This window comes from Amblyraja radiata, chromosome 38, assembly GCF_010909765.2.
Source record: "Amblyraja radiata isolate CabotCenter1 chromosome 38, sAmbRad1.1.pri, whole genome shotgun sequence".
In the NCBI taxonomy this organism is placed as follows: Eukaryota; Metazoa; Chordata; class Chondrichthyes; order Rajiformes; family Rajidae; genus Amblyraja; species Amblyraja radiata.
In genome coordinates, this window is record NC_045993.1 from 9,142,568 (window position 1) to 9,163,457 (window position 20,890).

A 20,890-nucleotide genomic window follows, 5' to 3' on the forward strand; every position below is an offset into this window, starting at 1 on the left:
ACACACACACACACACACACACACACACACACACCCACACACACACACCCACACACACAAGCCTAGTCTGCTCAGCCTCCCTTCATTCCCCCTGTCGATCTGCTTATTCCAAGAGTCGGCAGGGTGGGAGAATGTATCTGGGGTGGGATAGGGAGCAGACCCAGCTACCTACCTGTATGAGCCGGAGAAGGCTTTGTCACCATCCACGATCATGAACTTCTGGTTCAACGTGCCCTTCAGGTGTCCCGCCGTCAGGTAGAGCCCGGTGCCGCCAATGGAGCGGACCCGAATGTTCTGTAGTGGAAGGAGAGGTGTCTGGGCAGCAGATAGTCCTTCTCCACCTCACCATCCCTCCACCCTGCTGGGACACAGACCCCCCCACACACACCAGCAGACCCTCCGGCCTCCCAGCTAATGGACAAGGGGTCTTCTTCAGAGTGTCTGGGGGGGATGAAGGTCCGTACGCCCGGAGAGCGGTGGCGGCTGTGTCTGAAGAGAGGGGTGAGGAAGGCGAGGTTGGAGGGAGGGCTGGATGGAGTGCAGGGAGTTGGGGGGGAGAGCGATGGAGGGTTGGTGCAGGGAGGTAGCAACGTTGAATGGAGGGATTGGGGGTAGGTAGAGGGTGGTGGATTATGACACACGAGGGCTGGACTGTAGGGAGTTTTGGAGGATGGAGGATAGGAAGGATGAGGTGGAGGGTGGTGGATCTTGAGGCACGGAGGTTGGAACGTAGGGTAGGGTTGCCAACTGTCCCGTATTAGCCGGGACATCCCTTATATATTGGGCTAAATTGGTTTGTCCCGTACGGGACCGCCCTTGTCCTCTATTTGACCGCTACTACTCGGGTCGAGGGGACTGTCTGCACCGCGCCCAGTCCCCGCCTCACCCGTCCCGACGTAGTGCAGCCCATGGAGTGCAGCAGCAGCAGCAGCAGCAGCAGAGCCTCGCCCGTGGCCCCGTCGGTCGGCAGCCCGGCCAGCTGTCTGACCTTCGCTTACCGCCGACACCACCACCATGGCCGATCATCGGTTCACGAGTTGGATGGGGCGCCGGACTTTGCGCGCGACGTCGCGCGGCCCGGGCCAAAACTCCTCAGCTGGCCCGCCGGCTGGGCTTTGTGTGCAGTCCAGCACCCGGGCCAACTCATCATTCACCCAGCCACGGCCGAGTGGGTCAACGAATTGCCGTTGGGAATTTGTCCCTTAGTTTGACCTTTTGCCCCTTATTTGGGAGTGAGAAAGTTGACAACCCTAGCGTTGGGCGTTTGGGAGGGTGTGGAATGGAAGGTCGTGGAAGGTGGGGTTGTATGGAGGGCCGGAGTGTAGGGAGGATGAGGTGGATGGGGATGGTAGGGAGGGAGTTGGAAGGGATGGGGTTGGAAGGGAGGGGTGGATCATGCACTTGGAGTATTGTGAGGCATTTTGGCCACCATATCTGAGGAAGGATGTGCTGGCTCCAGAGAGGGTCCAGAGGAGGTTTATGACAATTATCCCAGAAATTAGTGGGTTAACATATGATGAGCGTTTGTCGGCACTGGGCCTGTACTCGCTGGAGTTTAGAAGGATGAGGTTCGAATAGTGTAAGGCCTGGATAGAGTGGATGTGGAGAGGATGTTTCCACTAGTGGGAGAGTCAGAATAAAAGGACGTTCCTTTAGGAAGGAGATGAGGAGGAATTTCCTTAGTCAGAGGGTGGTGAATCTGTGGAATTCTTTGCCACAGACGGCTGTGGAGGCAAAGTCAGTGGATATTAAGGCAGAGATAGATAGATTCTTGATTGGTACGGGTGTCAGAGGTTATGGGGAGAAGGCAGGAGAATGGGGTTAGGAGGGAGAGATTGATTGAATGGCGGAGTAGACTTGATGGGCCGAATGGCCTAATTCTGCTCCAATCACTGATGACCCTTCTGACGTCCCCTCCCCTCCCCTCCCCTCGCCCCTGCGACCACTCACTCTGATCTTCAGCTGGTTCAGCTCCACGGTCCGGCACATCTCCAGGAAGTTGTCCAGGTTGTCCTGGTCCAGCACGATGTAGACGCCCACCCTGTGCCTGTAACTTGCCTCCAGCAGGTCTTCCAGAATGTTGCGGTCCGTGAAGTCGTCCATCACCACCGCCACCACCTGTACACACACGGGGGGCGGGGGGGGACACAGGGTCACAGCCGCCCACATCTCAGCCGCCCAACATCACCCCGCACCCACTCACCCTCCCATCTACCCGAGACTCTCCCAATGCCACTCCTCCTTCCACAGCCCCTGCACCCTACCTCACTCACCCTGCTCAAACCCCCTCACTATCTACTGCAGACCCTCGCCTCGCCACCTCGCCTCATCCTCCCCTCATTGTGTACCGTCCTCTCCTCCCTCACCCTCACCATCTCCACCCCTCCTCTGCCCACGTGTCACCCAGGGTCGCCAACTTTCCCACTCCCAAATAAGGGGCAAAGGGTCAAAATACGGGACAAATTCCCGACGGCAATCCGTTGACCGACTCGGCCGTGGCTGGGTGAATGATGAGTTGGCCCCGGGTGCTGGACTGCACGCAAAGCCCAGCCGGCGGGCCAGCTGAGGAGTTTTAGCCCGGGCCGCGCAACGTGAGGAGTTTTGGCCCGGGTATCACTGATGGGGACGAGTCAGAGTATTGAAGTGAGATCGACCGTTTGACCAAATGGTGTCAGCACAATAACCCGGCTCTCAACACCAGCAAAACTAAGGAACTGATTGTGGACTTTAGAAGGGGTAGGATGGGGACCCGTTTATATCAACAGGTCGATGGTGGAGAGGGTCAATAGCTTCCAATTTCTGGGCGTGCATATCTCTGAAGATCTTTCCTGGTCCGAGAACACCAATGCAATTATAAAGAAAGCACATCTGCGCCTCTACTTCCTGAGAAGTTTACGGAGAGTCGGTATGTCAAGGAGGACCCTCTCAGGTGCACAGTAGAGAGCATGCTGACCGGTTGCATCGTGGCTTGGTTCAGCAACTTGAGTGCCCAGGAGCAGAAAAGGCTGCAAAAAGTTGTAAGCACTGCCCAGTCCATCATCGGCTCTGACCTCCCTACCATCGAGGGGATCTATCGCAGTCGCTGCCTCAAAAAGGCTGGCAGTATCATCAAGGACCCACACCATCCTGGCCACACACTCTGCTGCCTTCAGGTAGAAGGTACAGGAGCCTGAAGACTGCAACATCCAGGTTCAGGAATAGTTACTTCCCCACAGCCATCAGGCTATTAAACTCAACTCAAACAAAACTCTGATCATTAATAGTCCATTGCACTTTATCTGTTTATTTATGTGTGTGTATATATATATATTCATTAGTTATATGGACACACTGATCTGTTCTGTATTTATGCCGACTATATTCTGTTGTGCTGAAGCAAAGCAAGAATTTCATTGTCCTATCTGGGACACATGACAATAAACTCTCTTGAATCTTGAATCCATCCAACTCATGAACCGATGATCGGCCATGAGAAGGAGAGGTGATGGTGTCAGCGGTAAGCGAAGGTCCGAAGGTCGGACAGCTGGCCGGGCTGCCTACCGATGAGGCCACGGGCGAGGCGCTGCTGCTGCACTCCATGGGCTGCACTACGTCGGGACGGGTGAGGTGGGGGCCACGCTGTATCTCTAAAGTCTCCTGTATCTCAGGCAGCATCCCTGGAGAACGTGGTTAGGTGACATTTCCAGTCGGAACCCTTCCGACCTGAAACGTCACCTATCCATGTTCCCCAGAGATGCTGAGTGTAAGAAGGAACTGCAGATGCTGGTTTACACCGAAGATAGACACAAAAAGCTGGAGTAACTCAGCGGGACAGGCGGCATCTCTGGCGAGAAGGAATGGGTGACGTTTCGGGTCGAGACCCTTCTTCAGACTGGTTAGGGATAAGGGAGAGATATAGACAGTGATGTGGAGAGATAAAGAACAATGAATGAAAGATATACAAAAAAGTAATGATGATGAAGGAAACAGGTGATTGTAAGCTGTTTGTAGGGTGAAAATGAGAAGCTAGTGCGACTTGAGTGGGGGAGGGATTGTTAGAGAGAGGGAATGCCGGGGCTACTTGAAGTGAGAGATATTCATACGACTGGGCTGTCAGCTGTAAGCTGCCCAAGCGAAATATGAGATGCTGTTCCTCCAATTTGCATTTAGCCTCACTTACAATGGGGGGGACCAAGGACAGAAAGGTCGGTGTGGGAATGGGAAGGAGCTTCATCTTCATTGTTTTCAGCTTCATTGTTCTTTATCTCTCCACATCACATATCTCTCGTTTCCCTTATCCCTAACCAGTCTGAAGAAGGGTCTCGACCCGAAACGTCACCCATTCCTTCTCGCCAGAGATGCCGCCTCACCCGCTGAGTTACTCCAGATTTTTGGTGCCTACCTTAGATTTAAACCAGCATCTGCAGTTACTCCAGATAGATATTGTGTCTATCCTCAGAGATGCTGAGTTACTCCAGCACTTTTATTTTTGTAAACCAACTTCTGCTGTTCCACGTTTCCAAGTTCCGTGGGCCAATGAGGAGGTTAGGCTACAGGAAGTTTAAGGCCCAGTAATCTCCACAACTCTGGTAACCATGACGACTTCACTCAGCACTGGAATGGAGTGTAATGCTAATTTACAAAGAACCAACGATGAATATTTATACAATGATGAGAAAGCCACCTGATTCCCTTTAAACAAGGAAGTTTGTTTAATATAAAGTCTGGAAACTTAACCCTTCTTTGTCCCAGGATGTGGGAGTCACTTTGAAGTAGGCTGAGGTTTGGTGCCCAGTCGATGATGAGGAGCATAAACTCATAAATGAGCAGAATTAGGCCATTCGGCCCATCAAGTCTACTCCACCATTCAATCATGGTTGATCTATCTCTCCTTCCTAACCCCATTCACCTGCCTTCTCCCCATAACCCCTGATACCCGTACTAACAAGAATCTATCTATCTCTGCCTTAAAAATATCCATTGACATGGCCTCCACAGCCTTCTGTGACAAAGAATTCCACAGATTCACCACCCTCTGACTAAATATATTCCTCCTCATCTTCTTCCTAAAGGAACGTCCTTTAATTCTGAGGCTGTGACCTCTAGTCCTAGACTCTCCCGACTAGTGGCAACATCCTCTCCACATCCACCCTATCCAAACCTTTCACTATACGGTTAGTTTCAATGAGGTCTCCCCTCATCCTTCTAAACTCCAGCGAGTACAGGCCCAGTGCCGTCAAATGCTCATCATATGTTAACCCACTCATTCTTGTAAACCTCCTCCGGACCCTCTCAAGAGCCAGCACATCCTTCCTCAGATATGGTGCCCAAAATTGCTCACAATACTCCGAAGGTGGACCGACCAGTGTCATATAGAGCCTCAACATTACATCCATGTTTTTGTAGTCTAGACCTCTCGAAATAAATGCTAGCATTGCATTTGCCTTCCTTGCTACGGATTCGACTTGCAAATTAACTTGCAAATTAACTTCCCTTTGCACCTCCGACTTCTGGATTCTCACCCCATTTAGAAAACAGTCTGCGCCTTTATTCCTACTACCAAAATGCATGACTCCACACTTTGCTACGCTTTGCATGACACCACATTTTGCCATCTGCAACTACTCTGCTGACTCTCCCAACGTGTCCAAGTGCTTCCGCAGAGTCCTTGTTTTCTTTACACTAGCTGCCCCTCCACCTATTTTCGTGCCATCCACAAACTTTGCCACAAAGCCTTCAATCCCCTTCTCCAAATCATGTATATACTGTGTAACGTGAAGAGTAGCGGCCTCAGCACCGACCCCTTCCCCAACGAACCACTTTGTGAAAATCTTACGGTCAACTGTGGAATGGCGCAGTGGTGCAGCAGTAGAGTTGCTGCCTCACAGCGCCAGAGACCCATGTTCGCTCTCAGGTATGGATGCTATCTACAATACAATACAATACAATACAATATTTATTGTCATTTGAACCTCAGTGAGGCTCAAACAAAACTCTGTTTCTACAGCCATACAAACAAAAAACGATTCTTACTAGACACACAACCATTTTTCTCTCGATGTTGAAGCCCCAGGCGGGCGATGGTAAGTCCCACGACCATTTTAGGCCGCGCCGGGCGATGTACGGCCCCGCTCCAGGCCCAAAAGTCACAATGTTGGAGCCCCCGGCGGGCGCTGGAATGTCCCGCGGCCAATAAAGCCGCGCCGGGCGATGTACGGCCCCGCTCCGGGTCGTTCCAACCCCGCGACACGGGCGGGAGAAGTCGCGTTGCGGGAGCTCCGGAAAGCGGTCTCTCACCCGGACCCGCGAGCTCCCGATGTCCCAGTCCACCGGACCTGCGGCTGCAGCTGGAGCCTCCAAGCTCATCTGTGTGGAGTTTGCACGTGACTGCGTGGGGCTTCCCCGGGTGCTCCGGTTTCCTCTCACATTTTAAAGATGTCCGGGTTTATAGGTTAATTGGCTTCTGTTAAAATTGCCCCCTAGTGTGTAGGATGCAAAACTAGTCGAACACAGAACTAGTGCTGGGCCGATCGATGGTTGGCGCGAACAAGGTGGGCCGAAGGGCCTGTTGCCACATGGTATCTCCAAACTAAACTAAACCTTTTGTTTCCAAGTCCGAACCAACCTTCTCAAACTGGTTTTGTGGGATTTTTTTTTGTAATTGGTGTCACTCTGGCATGTACCTCAGGCTCCTATTAACAGTAACCACAAAACCATCCCACACCAATGGTGAACCAGTGTGGAGGAGGAAATGTAAATATTCACCTGGTTATAAGCTGGGAATTAAGATGTATTTTAAAGATGGAGATAGGCAAGGGAGATAGTTGGAATTAGGGAGGGAAGGGCCTGTAAATTAGGCCCTGCAGCAAAAACTATGACATGTAAACACAGATCTTGCACAGCCTTGAGAACTGTGGTAAATAACTTGTGAAATGGATTTGGACTGCGATTCCGTCTCATCTCATCTAGCTGTGCAGAACAGGGTGGCACTGTAGCACAGCGGTAGAGCTGCTACCTCACGGCGCCGGAGACCCGGGTTCGATCCTGACCTCGGCTGCTGTCTGTGCGGAGTTTGCACGTTCTCCCCACTCCCGTTTCCACACTGTATCTCTAAACTAAACTAAACACAGCAAGAGTGAAAGTGGAATCCGTAAATGTTTGAAACCAAGTGTTTGACAGTATCGCAGCCAAGCCGAAGAGGGATAAGGCCTCGTGTTCAGAAGGCCGTCCTGTCATGGGGGAGCCTCCCCCCCTCGCCTCCCCCCTCTTTACCTCCACCCCAACCCCCAATTATGTGATCCCAGTGAACCCTCATCTATGGTTCAGCCTTAAAGTAGAATTAGAAGTAGAATGACAATAAAGTGTTCCAATCCCAATCAGTGGCAGTATTGAGGGAGTGCCGCACTGCCAGAGGGGGCAGTACTGACAGTGCCACACTGCCAGAGCAGCAGTACTGAGGGAGTGCCACACTGCCAGAGCAGCAGTACTGAGGGAGTGCCACACTGCCAGAGCAGCAGTACTGAGGGAGCGCCACACTGCCAGAGGTTTCATCTACCTGCTGGGACATTAAATTAAAAGCCCATCTCCCCCTTAAGGATGGATGTTAAAAAAAGCCTCTTTCTAGGAAGAGCAGGTGGATTCCCTCTGGTACCAAGAGGCCAATGTGTGACACCTTTCCCCGAAACAACATCATGCAGACATACGATTACCTCGCGCTGCCTCGGCAAGGCCAGCAGCATAATCAAGGACCAGTCTCACCCCTGGCCACCTCCCTCTTCTCCCCTCTCCCATCAGCCAAGAGGCACAGACATGTGAAAACGCAAACCTCCAGATTCAGGGGCAGCTTCTTCCCAGCTGTTATCAGGCAGCTGAACCATCCCACCACCAACTAAGGAGTGGTCCTGAGCTACCATCTACCTCATTGGAGACCCTCGAACCACTTTTAATGGGACTTTACCTTGCACCAAATGTTACTCCCTTCATCCTGTATCTGTACACTGGACGGCTTGATTGTAATCATGTGTAGTCTTACCGCTGACTGGATAGCATGCAACAAAGAAAGCTTTTCACTGTACCTCGGTACACGTGACAATATTGAACAAAATGACTGTCAAAGCTGCCACAGCCAGACATAAAAACAGCTTTTTTTCCATGAGTAGTAGCTCTACTCAATAACCAAAAGTCTGTAGCATCCATATATATATATACCCATAGATGCTGCCTCACCCACTGAGTTTCTCCAGCTTTTTGTCTACCTTCAATTTTTCCAGCATCTGCAGTTCTTTCTTAACCAAAAGTCTGTAGCCTCCTTTTGCTCTGGTATTTTATTTCATTCACATGTTTAAACTATAATATTTTATTATTAATGTTTAATGTTTTATGTGTCACAGTAACATAGAAAATTGGTGCAGGCCATTCGGCCCTTCGAGCCAGCACCGCCATTCATTGTGATCATGGCTGATCGTCCCCAATCAATAACCCGTGCCTGCCTTCTCCCCATATCCCTTGATTCCACTAGCCCCTAGAGCCCTATCTAACTCTCTCTTAAATCCGTCCAGTGATTTGGCCTCCACTGCCCTCTGTGGCAGGGAATTCCACAAATTCACAACTCTCTGGGTGAAAAAAGTTTTTTCTTACCTCAGTCTTAAATGGCCTCCCCTTTATTCTAAGACTGTGGCCCCTGGTTCTGGACTCGCCCAACATTGGGAACATTTTCCCTGCATCTAGCTTGTCCAGTCCTTTTATAATTTTATATGTTTCTATAAGATGCCCCCTCATCCTTCTAAACTCTAGTGAATACAAGCCTAGTCTTTTCAATCTTTCCTCATATGACAGTCCCGCCATCCCAAGGATCAATCTCGTGAACCTACGCTGCACTGCCTCAATCACAAGGATGTCCTTTCTCAAATTAGGAGACCAAAACTGTACACAATACTCCAGATGTGATCATTCTTAATAGTTACTGTATGTAATGTGTTGTCACTTGTGAGCAGAGCACCGAGGCAAATTCCTTGTATGTGTGGACATAGTTGGCCAATAAACTTATTCAATCATTCAAAGTCTGAACTAATATCTGAAGAATTGGTCTCGATGCCGAAACGTCATCTATTCCTTTTGCCCAGAGGTGCTGCCTGACAGGCTGAGTTTCTCCAGCATTTTGTGTCGCAACTAAATAAAATCTTGCTGCTTGTTTGAGCTTGCTCTGCGCAAGCTGGGCTTTAACCAGAGCCCCTGTCTTCATCAGAGAAGCTTGGACGAAGGGGGGGGGGAGAAGATAATACGTTATTGTCTTCCATCGCAGTGCGCTGCGTTCCTTGTTACTTTTTTGATACGACTGTATGGCAAATCAAATTCCTAATTGCGATTACATGTGATGGCGGGACTGTCTGTCATATGAGGAAAGATTGAAAAGACTAGGCTTGTATTCACTGGAGTTTAGAAGGATGAGGGGATATCTTATAGAAACATATAAAATTATAAAAGGACTGGACAAGCTAGATGCAGGAAAAATTGTTCGAGTCCAGAACCAGGGGCCACAGTCTTAGAATAAAGGGGAGGCCATTTAAGACTGAGGTGAGAAAAAACTTTTTCACCCAGAGAGTTGTGAATTTGTGGAATTCCCTGCCACAGAGGGCAGTGGAGGCCAAATCACTGGATGGATTTAAGAGAGAGTTAGGGGCTAGGGTCTAGTGGAATCAAGGGATATGGGGAGAAGGCAGGCATGGGTTTATTGATTTGGGACGATCAGTCATGATCACAATGTCTCTCTGGCTGACTCGAAGGGCCGAATGGCTTCCGCCTGCACCTATTTGCTATGTTTAAGAAGGAAGTGCAATGCTGGAAAATCGAAGGTAGACAATATTGGGAACATTTTTCCTGCATCTAGCTTGTCCAGTCCTTTTATAATTTTATATGTTTCTATAAGATATCCCCTCATCCTTCTAAACTCCAAGTCTAGTCTTTTCAATCTTTCATAGAAACATAGAAACATAGAAATTAGGTGCAGGAGTAGGCCATTCGGCCCTTCGAGCCTGCACCGCCATTCAATATGATCATGGCTGATCATCCAACTCAGTATCCCGTACCTGCCTTCTCTCCATACCCTCTGATCCCCTTAGCCACAAGGGCCACATCTAACTCCCTCTTAAATATAGCCAATGAACTGGCCTCGACTACCCTCTGTGGCAGGGAGTTCCAGAGATTCACCACTCTCTGTGTGAAAAAAGTTCTTCTCATCTCGGTTTTAAAGGATTACCCCCTTATCCTTAAGCTGTGACCCCTTGTCCTGGACTTCCCCAACATCGGGAGCAATCTTCCTGCATCTAGCCTGTCCATCCCCTTAAGAATTTTGTAAGTTTCTATAAGATCCCCTCTCAATCTCCTAAATTCTAGAGAGTATAAACCAAGTCTATCCAGTCTTTCTTCATAAGACAGTCCTGACATCCCAGGAATCAGTCTGGTGAACCTTCTCTGCACTCCCTCTATGGCAATAATGTCCTTCCTCAGATTTGGAGACCAAAACTGTACGCAATACTCCAGGTGTGGTCTCACCAAGACCCTGTACAACTGCAGTAGAACCTCCCTGCTCCTATACTCAAATCCTTTTGCTATGAAAGCTAACATACCATTCGCTTTCTTCACTGCCTGCTGCACCTGCATGCCCACTTTCAATGACTGGTGTACCATGACACCCAGGTCTCGCTGCATCTCCCCTTTTCCTAGTCGGCCACCATTCCTCATATGACAGTCCCGCCATCCCATGTAATTGCAATTAGGAATTTGCAATTTGTCTATTTTCTATGTTTCTAATGACAGTGACAAGGGTGCTTGCTACAGGAAAGGCGAGCTGATTCTAGAGGCAGCCCTCCTCAACCTACCTTCCTCGCCTCTTGGATGGCGGTCCTCACTATTTGCTTGATGAAAGGGTCGTTGTTCTTGGGGGGGTGCATGTAGACAGTGGCTCTGGTGATCCCCCGATAAGCCACATGCTCCGTCCAACCCATGTCCAAGTCTGGGATCGGGACATCGCTCTTCTCCGGCCAGTAGGTCAGGGAGTCTTCGCTCTCCCCTTCCTTGCTTCGGGGAGCGTCGCCCCGTTCCTCCTTGTACTTCTCGCAGCTCCGGGAGATTTCCCTCGCCTCCTTGGAAGAGATGAACTCCTTCACGCCCAGTTTGTTGGTCACTTTGCTGAAATCCGTGGCCCCGGACACCAGCAGTTCCTCCAGGGCTAAACGCTGCGACTCGCAGTAGAAGAATTGTGGATTCTTATCGTTGATGTTGGCGTTAATGTGATTGTCATCCAAACACATCAACTGGGAGTCGGCCATGTCGCCAGGTGACTCTCTGTCTGTCTGTCTCTCTCTCTCTGTCTCTCCGACCCACTTCTAACTTACCTGGATGACGTGTTAGGCAGAAACAGGTTAGGCAGTAAATTAGCCTCTGTTGTAAGATGTCGTCAGTCAACTAGACTGACCTATCACACTGGTAAGTAGGCAGGATTTTATGTAAAGGTGTGTCTCAAATCAAGAATGAAACCTTACCTCTTAAGCAGAACACTGAGTGTGTGTGTGTGTGTGGAAACTGGAGCCAGAGCCATACGTGAAAGAGGGCGGTGGAGGCAGGTTCTCTGGATACTTTCAAGAGAGATCTAGATAGGGCTCTTAAAGATAGCAGAGTCAGGGGATATGGGGAGAAGGCAGGAACGGGGTACTGATTTGGGGATGATCAGCCATGATTGCATTGAATGGCAGTGCTGGCTCGAAGGGCCGAATGGCCTACTCCTGCACCTATTGACTATTGTCTATTGTCATACAACGTGGAAACAGGCACTTCACTTCAGCCCACACTGGCCAACACGCCCCATCTACACTAGTCCCACCTGCCTGCGCCTGCCCCATATCCTAACCTACACTATCCATGTACCTGTCTAACTGTTCTTTAAACGTTGCGATAGTCTCAACTGCCTCCTCCGGCAGCTCGTTTCATACACCCACCACCCTTTGTGTAAAATTGTTATCCCTCAGGTTCCTATAAAATCTCTACCCCTCCCCTCACATTAAACCTATGAACTCTGTTTCTCGACTCCCCTATTCTGGGCAAAATAGACAATAGACAATAGGTGTAGGAGTAGGCCATTCGGCCCTTTGTGTCCATCTTCTATATAAAATCATCTTTCAGGCCCCTATTAAATCTTCCCCCCCTCACCTTAAACTATGTCCGCTCAATCTCAATCGCGCAAGATTGTTGAGGGCTTGGACACGCTAGAGGCAGGAAACATGTTCCCGATGTTGGGGGAGTCCAGAACCAGGGGCCACGGTTTAAGAATAAGGGGTAAGCCATTTAGAACTGAGACGAGGAAACACTTTTTCTCACAGAGAGTTGTGAGTCTGTGGAATTCTCTGCCTCAGAGGGCGGTGGAGGCCGGTTCTCTGGATACTTTCAAGAGAGAGCTAGATAGGGCTCTTAAAGATAGCGGAGTCAGGGGATAATGGGGAGAAGGCAGGAACGGGGTACTGATTGGGGATGACCAGCCATGATCACATTAAATGGCGGTGCTGGCTCGAAGGCCCGAATGGCCTACTCCTGCACCTATTGCCTATTGTCTATTTACAATTTTACAGAAGCCAAATCTGCACATCTTTGGGGTGTGGGAGGAAGCCGGAGCACCCGGAGAAAACCCACGTGGTCACAGGGAGAACGTACAAACTCCGTACAGACAGCACCCATGGTTAGGATCGAACCCGGGTCTCTGGCGCTGTGAGGCAGCAATTTTCCCGCTGTGCCAGTGTTCTGGGGAATTCTTCATCATCTCTGAGGAATGTCGTTTGTCGACAAAAGCACTTCCGTTTAGAAAGTGGTTTGCTTTTTGCTTCAGATTCCATCGTCATAGTCACCATTTAACACCCAATCCTAATTGTCCCTGGGAAGATAGTGGTCACCTTCTTTCTTGAACCATGCAGATGAAGGTTGCTTCCATAGCGTTCCTGGAGGATGGCCCAGATTTATTCCCAGCGGGGATATTGGATATGAGATATATTTCATACTTTGGACGGGTTATGGAATGATTCATCGGCGGTCACTCGAAACGTGTATGACAGTCCTCCTGTGCGCCTGTGCGTGACTTTGTTTAACGTGGAGAGACTGGTGCACAGACAGCCACCTTGACAGATCTGGGTCAGGATCCAGCGGCATGGAATCCAAGACGACCGGAGACCCTTTTCTGCTGCAGCCTTCATCCGCCTTCCCAGCCGTTGTGACGCTCCACTATTGAAACATAGAAGATTATCAAGGGCTTGGACACACTAGAGGCAGGAAACATGTTCCCGATGTTGGGGGAGTCCAGAACCAGGGGCCACAGTTTAAGAATAAGGAGTAAGCCATTTAGAACGGAGACGAGGAAACACATTTTCTACAGAGAGTGGTGAGTCTGTGGAATTCTCTGCATCAGAGGGCGGTGGAGGCCAGTTCTCTGGATGCTTTCAAGAGAGAGCTAGATAGGGCTCTTAAAGATAGCGGAGTCAGGGGATATGGGGAGAAGGCAGAAACGGGGTACTGATTGGGGATGATCAGCCATGATCACATTGAATGGCGGTGCTGGCTCGAAGGGCCGAATGGCCTCCTCCTGCACCTATTGTCTATTGTCTATTGACTACTCTGGGGAAATTTACCCGAACAACACCTCTCATGATGTTGAGATCACCCTTCATCCTCCTGCGCTCCAAGGAATAAAGTCCCTTCCTGTAAAACCTCTCCCTGTAGCTCAGGCCCTCGAGTCCTGGCAACATCCTCGTAAAATCTTCTCTGCGCCATTTCCAGCTAGACAACATCTTTCCTCTAACATGGTGACCAGAACAGTGGTAAACAAATAGCAAGTGTTGGCAATGTTTAGCAGGTCAGGCAGCCAGAGAGAATAAAAGGGTTATCGCCCAAACATTATGTTTAAGAAGGAACTGCAGATGCTGGAAAATCGAAGGTGGACAAAAACGCTGGAGAAACTCAGCGGGTGCAGCAGCATCTATGGAGCGAAGGAAATAGGCGACGTCTGAAGAAGGGTCTCGACCCAAAACGTTGCCTATTTCCTTCGCTCCATAGATGCTGCTTCACCCACTGAGTTTTGCCCAAACATTGCATCTGTTTTGTTCTTTGAGGATGCTGCTTTACCAGCTCAGCATTTGTCGGGTTTTTTTAACCAAATCTTTTAAGTTTGGTATAAACCTCCCCAGGGATTGAAAAAAGTCTTAACAAACCACTAATCTTTTTGCTGCTGAATCAGACCAAACACTTCACCTTTTTGTTTATTTGCATGTGGCGTTGGAGTTGTTTGAACCACTTAGTCTGCTGACTAATTATTTGATTAACTTATCAATTTGCTATGAATTTTAAAATATAACCGGGAAATGCTGTGAAAATTTGCCAGGTCAGGCAGTGTCACTTCACAAAACGAACTCATCTGTTTGTTGAAAGAAGGATTGAAGGATCCAGCACAGAAACAGGCCCTTCGGCCCACCGAGTCCACGCCAACCAGCGATCTCCCATTCACACTAGTTGTAGAAGGTACAGGAGCCTGAAGACTGCAACGTCCAGGTTCAGAAATAGCTACTTCCCCACAGCCATCAAGCTATTAAACTCAACTGAAACAAATCTTTGAACACTAATAGACCATTATCTGTTTATTTGCACTGTATCTGCTTATTTATTGATGTGTGTATATATTTATATAATGGTGTACGAACACACTGATATGTTCTGTATTCATGCCACTATATTCTGTTATGCTGATGCGAAGCATATTGACATATCACAATAAACTCTCTGGACTTGACTTGATTATGCTGACAGTGCCATGGGAGGACCGTCTGGAGGAGGCCCACGAGAGGAAGATGGCCAAGTATGAAGAGCTGGTCATAGACTGCCGTAAGCAGGGCTGGAAGGCAAGGTGTATGCCCATCGAGGTTGGCTGCAGAGGTTTTGCAGGGCAATCACTCTACAAAGCCTTGAGTGCACTGGGCATCAGTGGAGTGGCGAGGAGAAGGGCCATCAAGAACACCACAGAGGCAGCGGAGAAGGCCTCGAGATGGCTCTGGATCAGGAGAGAAGGTCTATGGGGAGGAGCGAATGCCACCTGAACACAAGTCGTGGTCTGATCAACCATGGCCGGGCCGCCTGGGTGAGGCCGGGTCGCCAATGACCCCAGGTTACATCACTGATGATGTGTTCAGGAGCATCTATAGATGTATTTGTATCAATGTTAACCAACATTCACATCCACTGCCTACACACTAGGGGGCAATTTACAGAGGGCCAATTGATCTACAATCCCGCACGTCTTGGGGATGTGGGGGTACCCAGGGGAAACCCAGGCGGTCACAGGGAGAACGTGCAAACTCCACAGAGGCAGCATCCCGAGGTCAGGTTGGAACCTGGGTCTCTGGCTCTGTGAGGCAACAGCTCCACCAGCTATGTGACTGTGCTGCCATTTGTGTGAGTGTGTGTGTGTGCTCAGATACTTTTTGAATAGTTTTATTATTGTCCCTTAAATATGCTGTGATCAACTTCCTCTCCTCAACCACCAGTAAGTCACCGGTCAAAATGATTCAAATGCAAATTATTATACGTAGAAACTGCAGATGCTGCTTTACAAAAAAAAAAACAGAGTGCTGGAGTAACTCAGCGAGTCAGACTGCATCCGTGGAAAAAAGGATTGGTGACGTTTTGGATCGGGACCCTTCTTCGGACATATTGGGATGTGGGAGTAAACCGGAACACCCGGGGATACAGGGAGAACGTGCAAACTCCACACAGACAGCACTCGAGGTATTTAGTTTAGTTTACTTTAGAGATACAGCACGGAAACAGGCCCTTCGGCCCATCGGGTCCGCGACGACCAGCAACCAAGCCAATTAACCTACAAATCTGTACGTCTTTGGAGTGTGGGAGAAAACCAGAGATCTCGGAGAAATCCCACGCAGGTCACGAGGAGAACGTACAAACTCCGTACAGACAGCACCCGTAGTCGGAAACGAACCCGGGTCTCCAGCGCTGCATTCGCTGTGAGGCAGCAACTCTACCGCTGCACCACCATGACCGCCCCATTATTGTTAATGATTTCTTACTAACCAGAGTTAATGTGGGTGAGTGAGAAGGATTTGGGACAGTGGGCTTGGTTTCTCCATCAAAGAGCTAAAGGCCTTCCATAATGGTGCAAATGTCTCTCTGTTCAAGCAAGGCTTCCATTGTACCAGGGCCTCAACGTACTTGCCCACATGACAATAAACTCAACTTGGCTCAACTTGGCTTCATGGAAGTTTATTGTGGAAAGGCCATTGAGTGACAAACTTGGTTTAATTTACAGATACATCATGGAAACGAGCAGGATACTTAAGGATGTGGCTCTAGAAATCGTGGATGCATTGGTGATAATTTTCCAATGTTCTATGGACTCAGGATCAGTTCCTGTGGATTGGAGGGTAGCTAATGTCATCCCACCTTTTAAGAAAGGTGGGAGAGAGAAAACAGGGAATTATAGACCAGTAAGCCTGACATCGGTAGTGGGGAAGATGCTGGAGTCAATTATAAAAGATGAAATAGCCGCACATTTGGATAGCAGTAACAGGATCGGTCTGAGTTAGCATGGATTTACGAAGGGGAAATCATGCTTGACTAATCTTCTGGAATTTTTTGAAGATGTAACTAGGAAAATGGACAAGGGAGAGCCAGTGGATGTAGTGTACCTGGACTTTCAGAAAGCATTTGATAAGGTCCCACATAGGAGATTAGTGGGCAAAATTAGGGCACATGGTATTGGGGGTAGAGTGCTGACATGGATAGAAAATTGGTTGGCAGACAGGAAACAAAGAGTAGGGATTAACGGGTCCCTTTAAGAATGGCAGGCAGTGACTAGTGGGGTACCGCAAGGCTCGGTGCTGGGACCGCAGCTATTTACAATATACATCGATGATTTGGATGAAGGGATTCAATGTAACATTAGCAAATTTGCAGATGATAAGGGTGTCAAGTGTTATTGGGGGGAAGGCAGGAGAATGGGAGGGAAAGATAGATCAGCCATGATTGAATGACGGAGTAGACTCGATGGGTCGAATGGCCTAATTCTGCTCCTATATCTTATGAACGTACGAACTTCCAAGCTTGGTGGGACTGAGCAGCCCGACGTCAGGATTCCCAGGTTCAAATAAAGATCATTTAAGCAAGGAAATTCTCAATGGGAACTGGTTCTGCCTATTCCTCCGGACTGCCCTTGATCGGACCTTGCCGGCTTTACCTTGCACTAAACGTTATTCCCTGATCACGTATCTAAACACTGTAAATGGCCCGATTGTAATCATGTATTGTCTTTCCGCTGACTGGATAGCACGCAACAAAAGTCAGAGGGTGGTGGTGAATCTGTGGAGTTCTTTGCCACTGAAGGCTGTGGAGGCCAAGTCGGTGGATATATTTAAGGCAGGAATGGATGGATTCTTGATTAGTAAGGATGAGGAGAATGGGGTTAGGAGGGAGCGATAGATCAGCCATGGTTGAATAGACTTGATGGGCCGAATGGCCTAATTCTACTCCTATCCCTTATGACTAACAGCTTTTCTCTGTAACTCGGTACACGTGACAATGAACTAAATCGGTTCTATGATCCAGAGACATCACACACCACAACGATTTAGAAAGTTCACGAGAAGGCAAATAGTTTATTGACCGCTGTTTTGCGGGAAGGGAGAGGAAAGGCCGACGCTCCGGACGGAGGCAGGCGGAACGTCACTGGTTGATGGACGACACGTAGTTACTGGGGAAGAGGCCGACCTGCCCCCGCAGGCTGCCCTTCCACCACGAGGGGTCCGTGGTGTCCAGCACCTCGATAATCTCGCCACACTTGAACTCCAGCTCGTCGTCAGCCTCGGCTGCGAAATCGAACATGGCGCGTACACGCCTGGCCTTCTGCGGAGAGGGAGAGGGAGAGGGAGAGGGAGAGGCGGTTATGATGTCGCTGGACCAACGCCCTAGGTTTCCTGCACCCCCCCGCCCCCCATCCCCCACCGTGCTGGTGGCTGGGCCCCCCTCTTTGCTCTGCCCTCTCTTTGCCCACAATCCTGTGCCCTCTCTTTCTGCACACCCCTGTGCCCTCTCTTTGCCCACTTTCCTTCAATATCTACTTAAATCTCCTTTGGAAATTCCTCTTCCTGTCCATTTCAGGCAGGGAGTTCCACACCATTGCGGACCTCTGTGTCAGGAAGTTTCCCCACATCATCAATGGTGCTTAAGGCATGTAAACGATGCGATGGAGACTTATTTATGTAGGCCCTCTGTAAAATTGTCCCGAATGTAGGATATTGCTAGTGTGCAGGATGAAGGGCCTGTTTCCACGCTCGATGTCAAAAACCAAAACTTAAACTGAAACTAAAGAACCAGAGGGCATAGGTTTAAGGTGAGAGGGGAAAGATTTAATGGCAGCCAGAGGGGCAACTTTTTTCACACAGAGGGCGGTGGGTTTATGGAACGAGCTGAAGGGGATGTAATTGAGGCAGGTTCTATAACAACATTTAGGACATTTGGACACGCACATGGATAGGGCAAGTTTAGAGGGGTGTGGGACTAGTGTAGATGCAGAATGTTGGTTGGTCTGGGCCGAAGGGCCTGTTTCCAAGCTATTTGACTCTAAGATTGTATGACTCTAACATTTGGGCAGGTACATGGACAGGGCTGGTTTAGAGGGATATGGGCCAAAGGTGGGCAGGTGGGACTGGTGTAGATGGGGCATGTTGGTCAGCATGTGTGAGTTGGGCCGTGGGGTGTGTGTTTCCGTGCTGTGTGACTCTAATGGGGATTTGACGCAGGGCCTCCAGCTGGACTTACCTGCATGGGTGGACAGTCGCTGACCTTCCTGGCCACCGGTGGACCCTCCTGGAAAGGCGGCTGCGGGCTACAGGACTGCCGGAACCGAGGCGAACCTTCACCGAAGGACGGCTGTGGCATGCCTCCTCTCCGGATGGAGGCCTCATTGGAATGGCCGCCGAGACCCAGCGAGGCCGGCATCCGCGGTTCCGGCATCCGCGGCTCTGGCACCCGGCAATCCGGAGCCCTGGATTCCAGCATCCGAGGGCTCGGCATCCGGCAACCGGAAGCCCGGGATTCCAGAATCCGAGGGATCGGCGTCCGGGAATCCGCCAGGCGAGGGTTTAGAATCCGGGAATCCGGCCGAGGGTCCGGCATTCTCGGGTTCGCCATGCGGGAATCTGGCATTCCCAAATCCGGCATTCCCAAATCCATCATCCGGGGAACCAGCATTCGGGGTTCCGGGATTCGGGGATCCGGCATTCGGGAATCCGGCATTCGGGAATCCGGCATTCGGGGTTCCGGGATTCGGGAATCCGGGATTCGGGAATCCGGCATTCGGGAATCCGGCATTCGGGAATCCGGCATTCGGTAATCCAGCATTCGGGAATCCAGCTTTCGGGAATCTGACATTCGGGAATCGGGAATTCCAGAATCCATCATTCGGGGGGCTAACATTCGGGAGCCCGGCATCCGTGGATCCGGCATTTGGGATTCAGGGTTTCGGTAGTCCTGCATCCGTGCGCCCGCCGTCCGCGGCTCAAGGGGGATGTGGCCTCCCTGCAAAATAAAGACAAGTTCTTCAAAAGTTTTACTTATTGGCTTGACACGAGTTAAACGTACCGTGGAAGCGGTGAGAAATGCGCAGTTCCAGACGCCTCGCGCGTAGGTAGGGGAGTGGGTAGGTCGGAGGATGCCCTGCATAGGAAGGGACTGCAGTTGCTGGTTTACACCGAAGATGGACACAAAAAATGCTGCAGTAACTCAGCGAGGCAGGGGGTAGCATCTCTGGAGAGAAGGAATGGGCTGAGGGGAAAGTGACAACGAGGCATTTTGATTTCTGTAACTTCAAATAACCCTTGCTTTTCCTCTCTCTCTGTCTCTCCCCGTCTCGAGTTCTCCGACTGGTTTCACTGTCATCCTGATTAATTTTACTGTTTGTTTGCCTCGGTGTCACCTTCCCCTCAGCCAACAATGAACCTTTTTACATTTCCTCTGTCATTATCTGCTTTGATCTGTCCTTTTCACACCTTACCTCTGTGCCCTTCCATATCTCTAGTTTCCTTCTCCCCTGACCCGTCACCCAATCCTTCCCTCCAAAGATGTTTCCTGTCCCACTGAGTCACTCCAGCATTTTGTGTCTATCTTCAGTGGATGTCCTGTCTATTGTCTATTGTCTATCGGGCTCTTAAAAATAGCGGAATCAGGGGATATGGGGAGAAGGCAGGAACGGGGTACTGATTGGGGATGATCATCCATGATCACATTGAATGGCGGTGCTGGCTCGAAGGGCCGAATGGCCTACTCCTGCACCTATTGTCTATGGTCATGGTTGGTTTGCTCCCGGGCCTGGCCAAGCCGGCCATCACGGCACCAGGCAGACGAGGGTTGGCTCTGCCCGAGTCGACTGCCTGCTCCTTCTCCGGGGTTACGTCTGTGCCCGGGTGTCCCTTGAAAAAGAACACATAGCGGGGTTGCGGGACCACTGGGCACCACGGGGCATTGACTGTATCCTGGATCAGGATTGTAATATAGTAATTTGATATTCATTAGTAAGGAACACTTGGCAATCTTGTATTATGGTGGTGGATGTTTTGTTATTGTTGTGTAAATATGATTGCAAATAATTTTATACATTTAGTTTTGATAATAATAAAAATCACATTTCCACTGCCTCATTCTCCCTCCAGTCTCTGATTCCCTGAGTATACAATAGACAATTGACAATAGACAATAGGTGCAGGAGTAGGCCATTCGGCCCCTTGAGCCAGCACCACCATTCAACGTGATCATGGTTGATCATCCCCAATCAGTACCACTTTCCTGCCTTCTCCCCATATCTCCTGACTCCGCT

The 20,890-nt window shown here is 49.8% G+C and overlaps 2 protein-coding genes across 2 annotated transcripts in view; both read right to left on the bottom strand.

The window, feature by feature from the left end:
* Nucleotides 1–11,387, bottom strand: part of fam83f (family with sequence similarity 83 member F) — a 16,842-nt gene extending 5,455 nt beyond the window's left edge. Inside the window, exons 1-3 of the mRNA XM_033013279.1 lie at nucleotides 10,857–11,387; nucleotides 1,951–2,118; nucleotides 173–294 (exon numbers count right to left, since the gene is read on the bottom strand). Of these exons, the coding sequence (XP_032869170.1) occupies nucleotides 173–294; nucleotides 1,951–2,118; nucleotides 10,857–11,306 (740 nt within the window). The 5' untranslated portion in view covers nucleotides 11,307–11,387. The remainder of the gene's footprint in view (nucleotides 1–172; nucleotides 295–1,950; nucleotides 2,119–10,856) is intronic.
* A 6,273-nt stretch (nucleotides 11,388–17,660) lies between these two features.
* Nucleotides 17,661–20,890, bottom strand: part of LOC116966957 (periaxin-like) — a 56,188-nt gene continuing 52,958 nt past the window's right edge. Inside the window, exons 5-6 of the mRNA XM_033013345.1 lie at nucleotides 18,838–19,596; nucleotides 17,661–17,922 (exon numbers count right to left, since the gene is read on the bottom strand). Of these exons, the coding sequence (XP_032869236.1) occupies nucleotides 17,743–17,922; nucleotides 18,838–19,596 (939 nt within the window). The 3' untranslated portion in view covers nucleotides 17,661–17,742. The remainder of the gene's footprint in view (nucleotides 17,923–18,837; nucleotides 19,597–20,890) is intronic.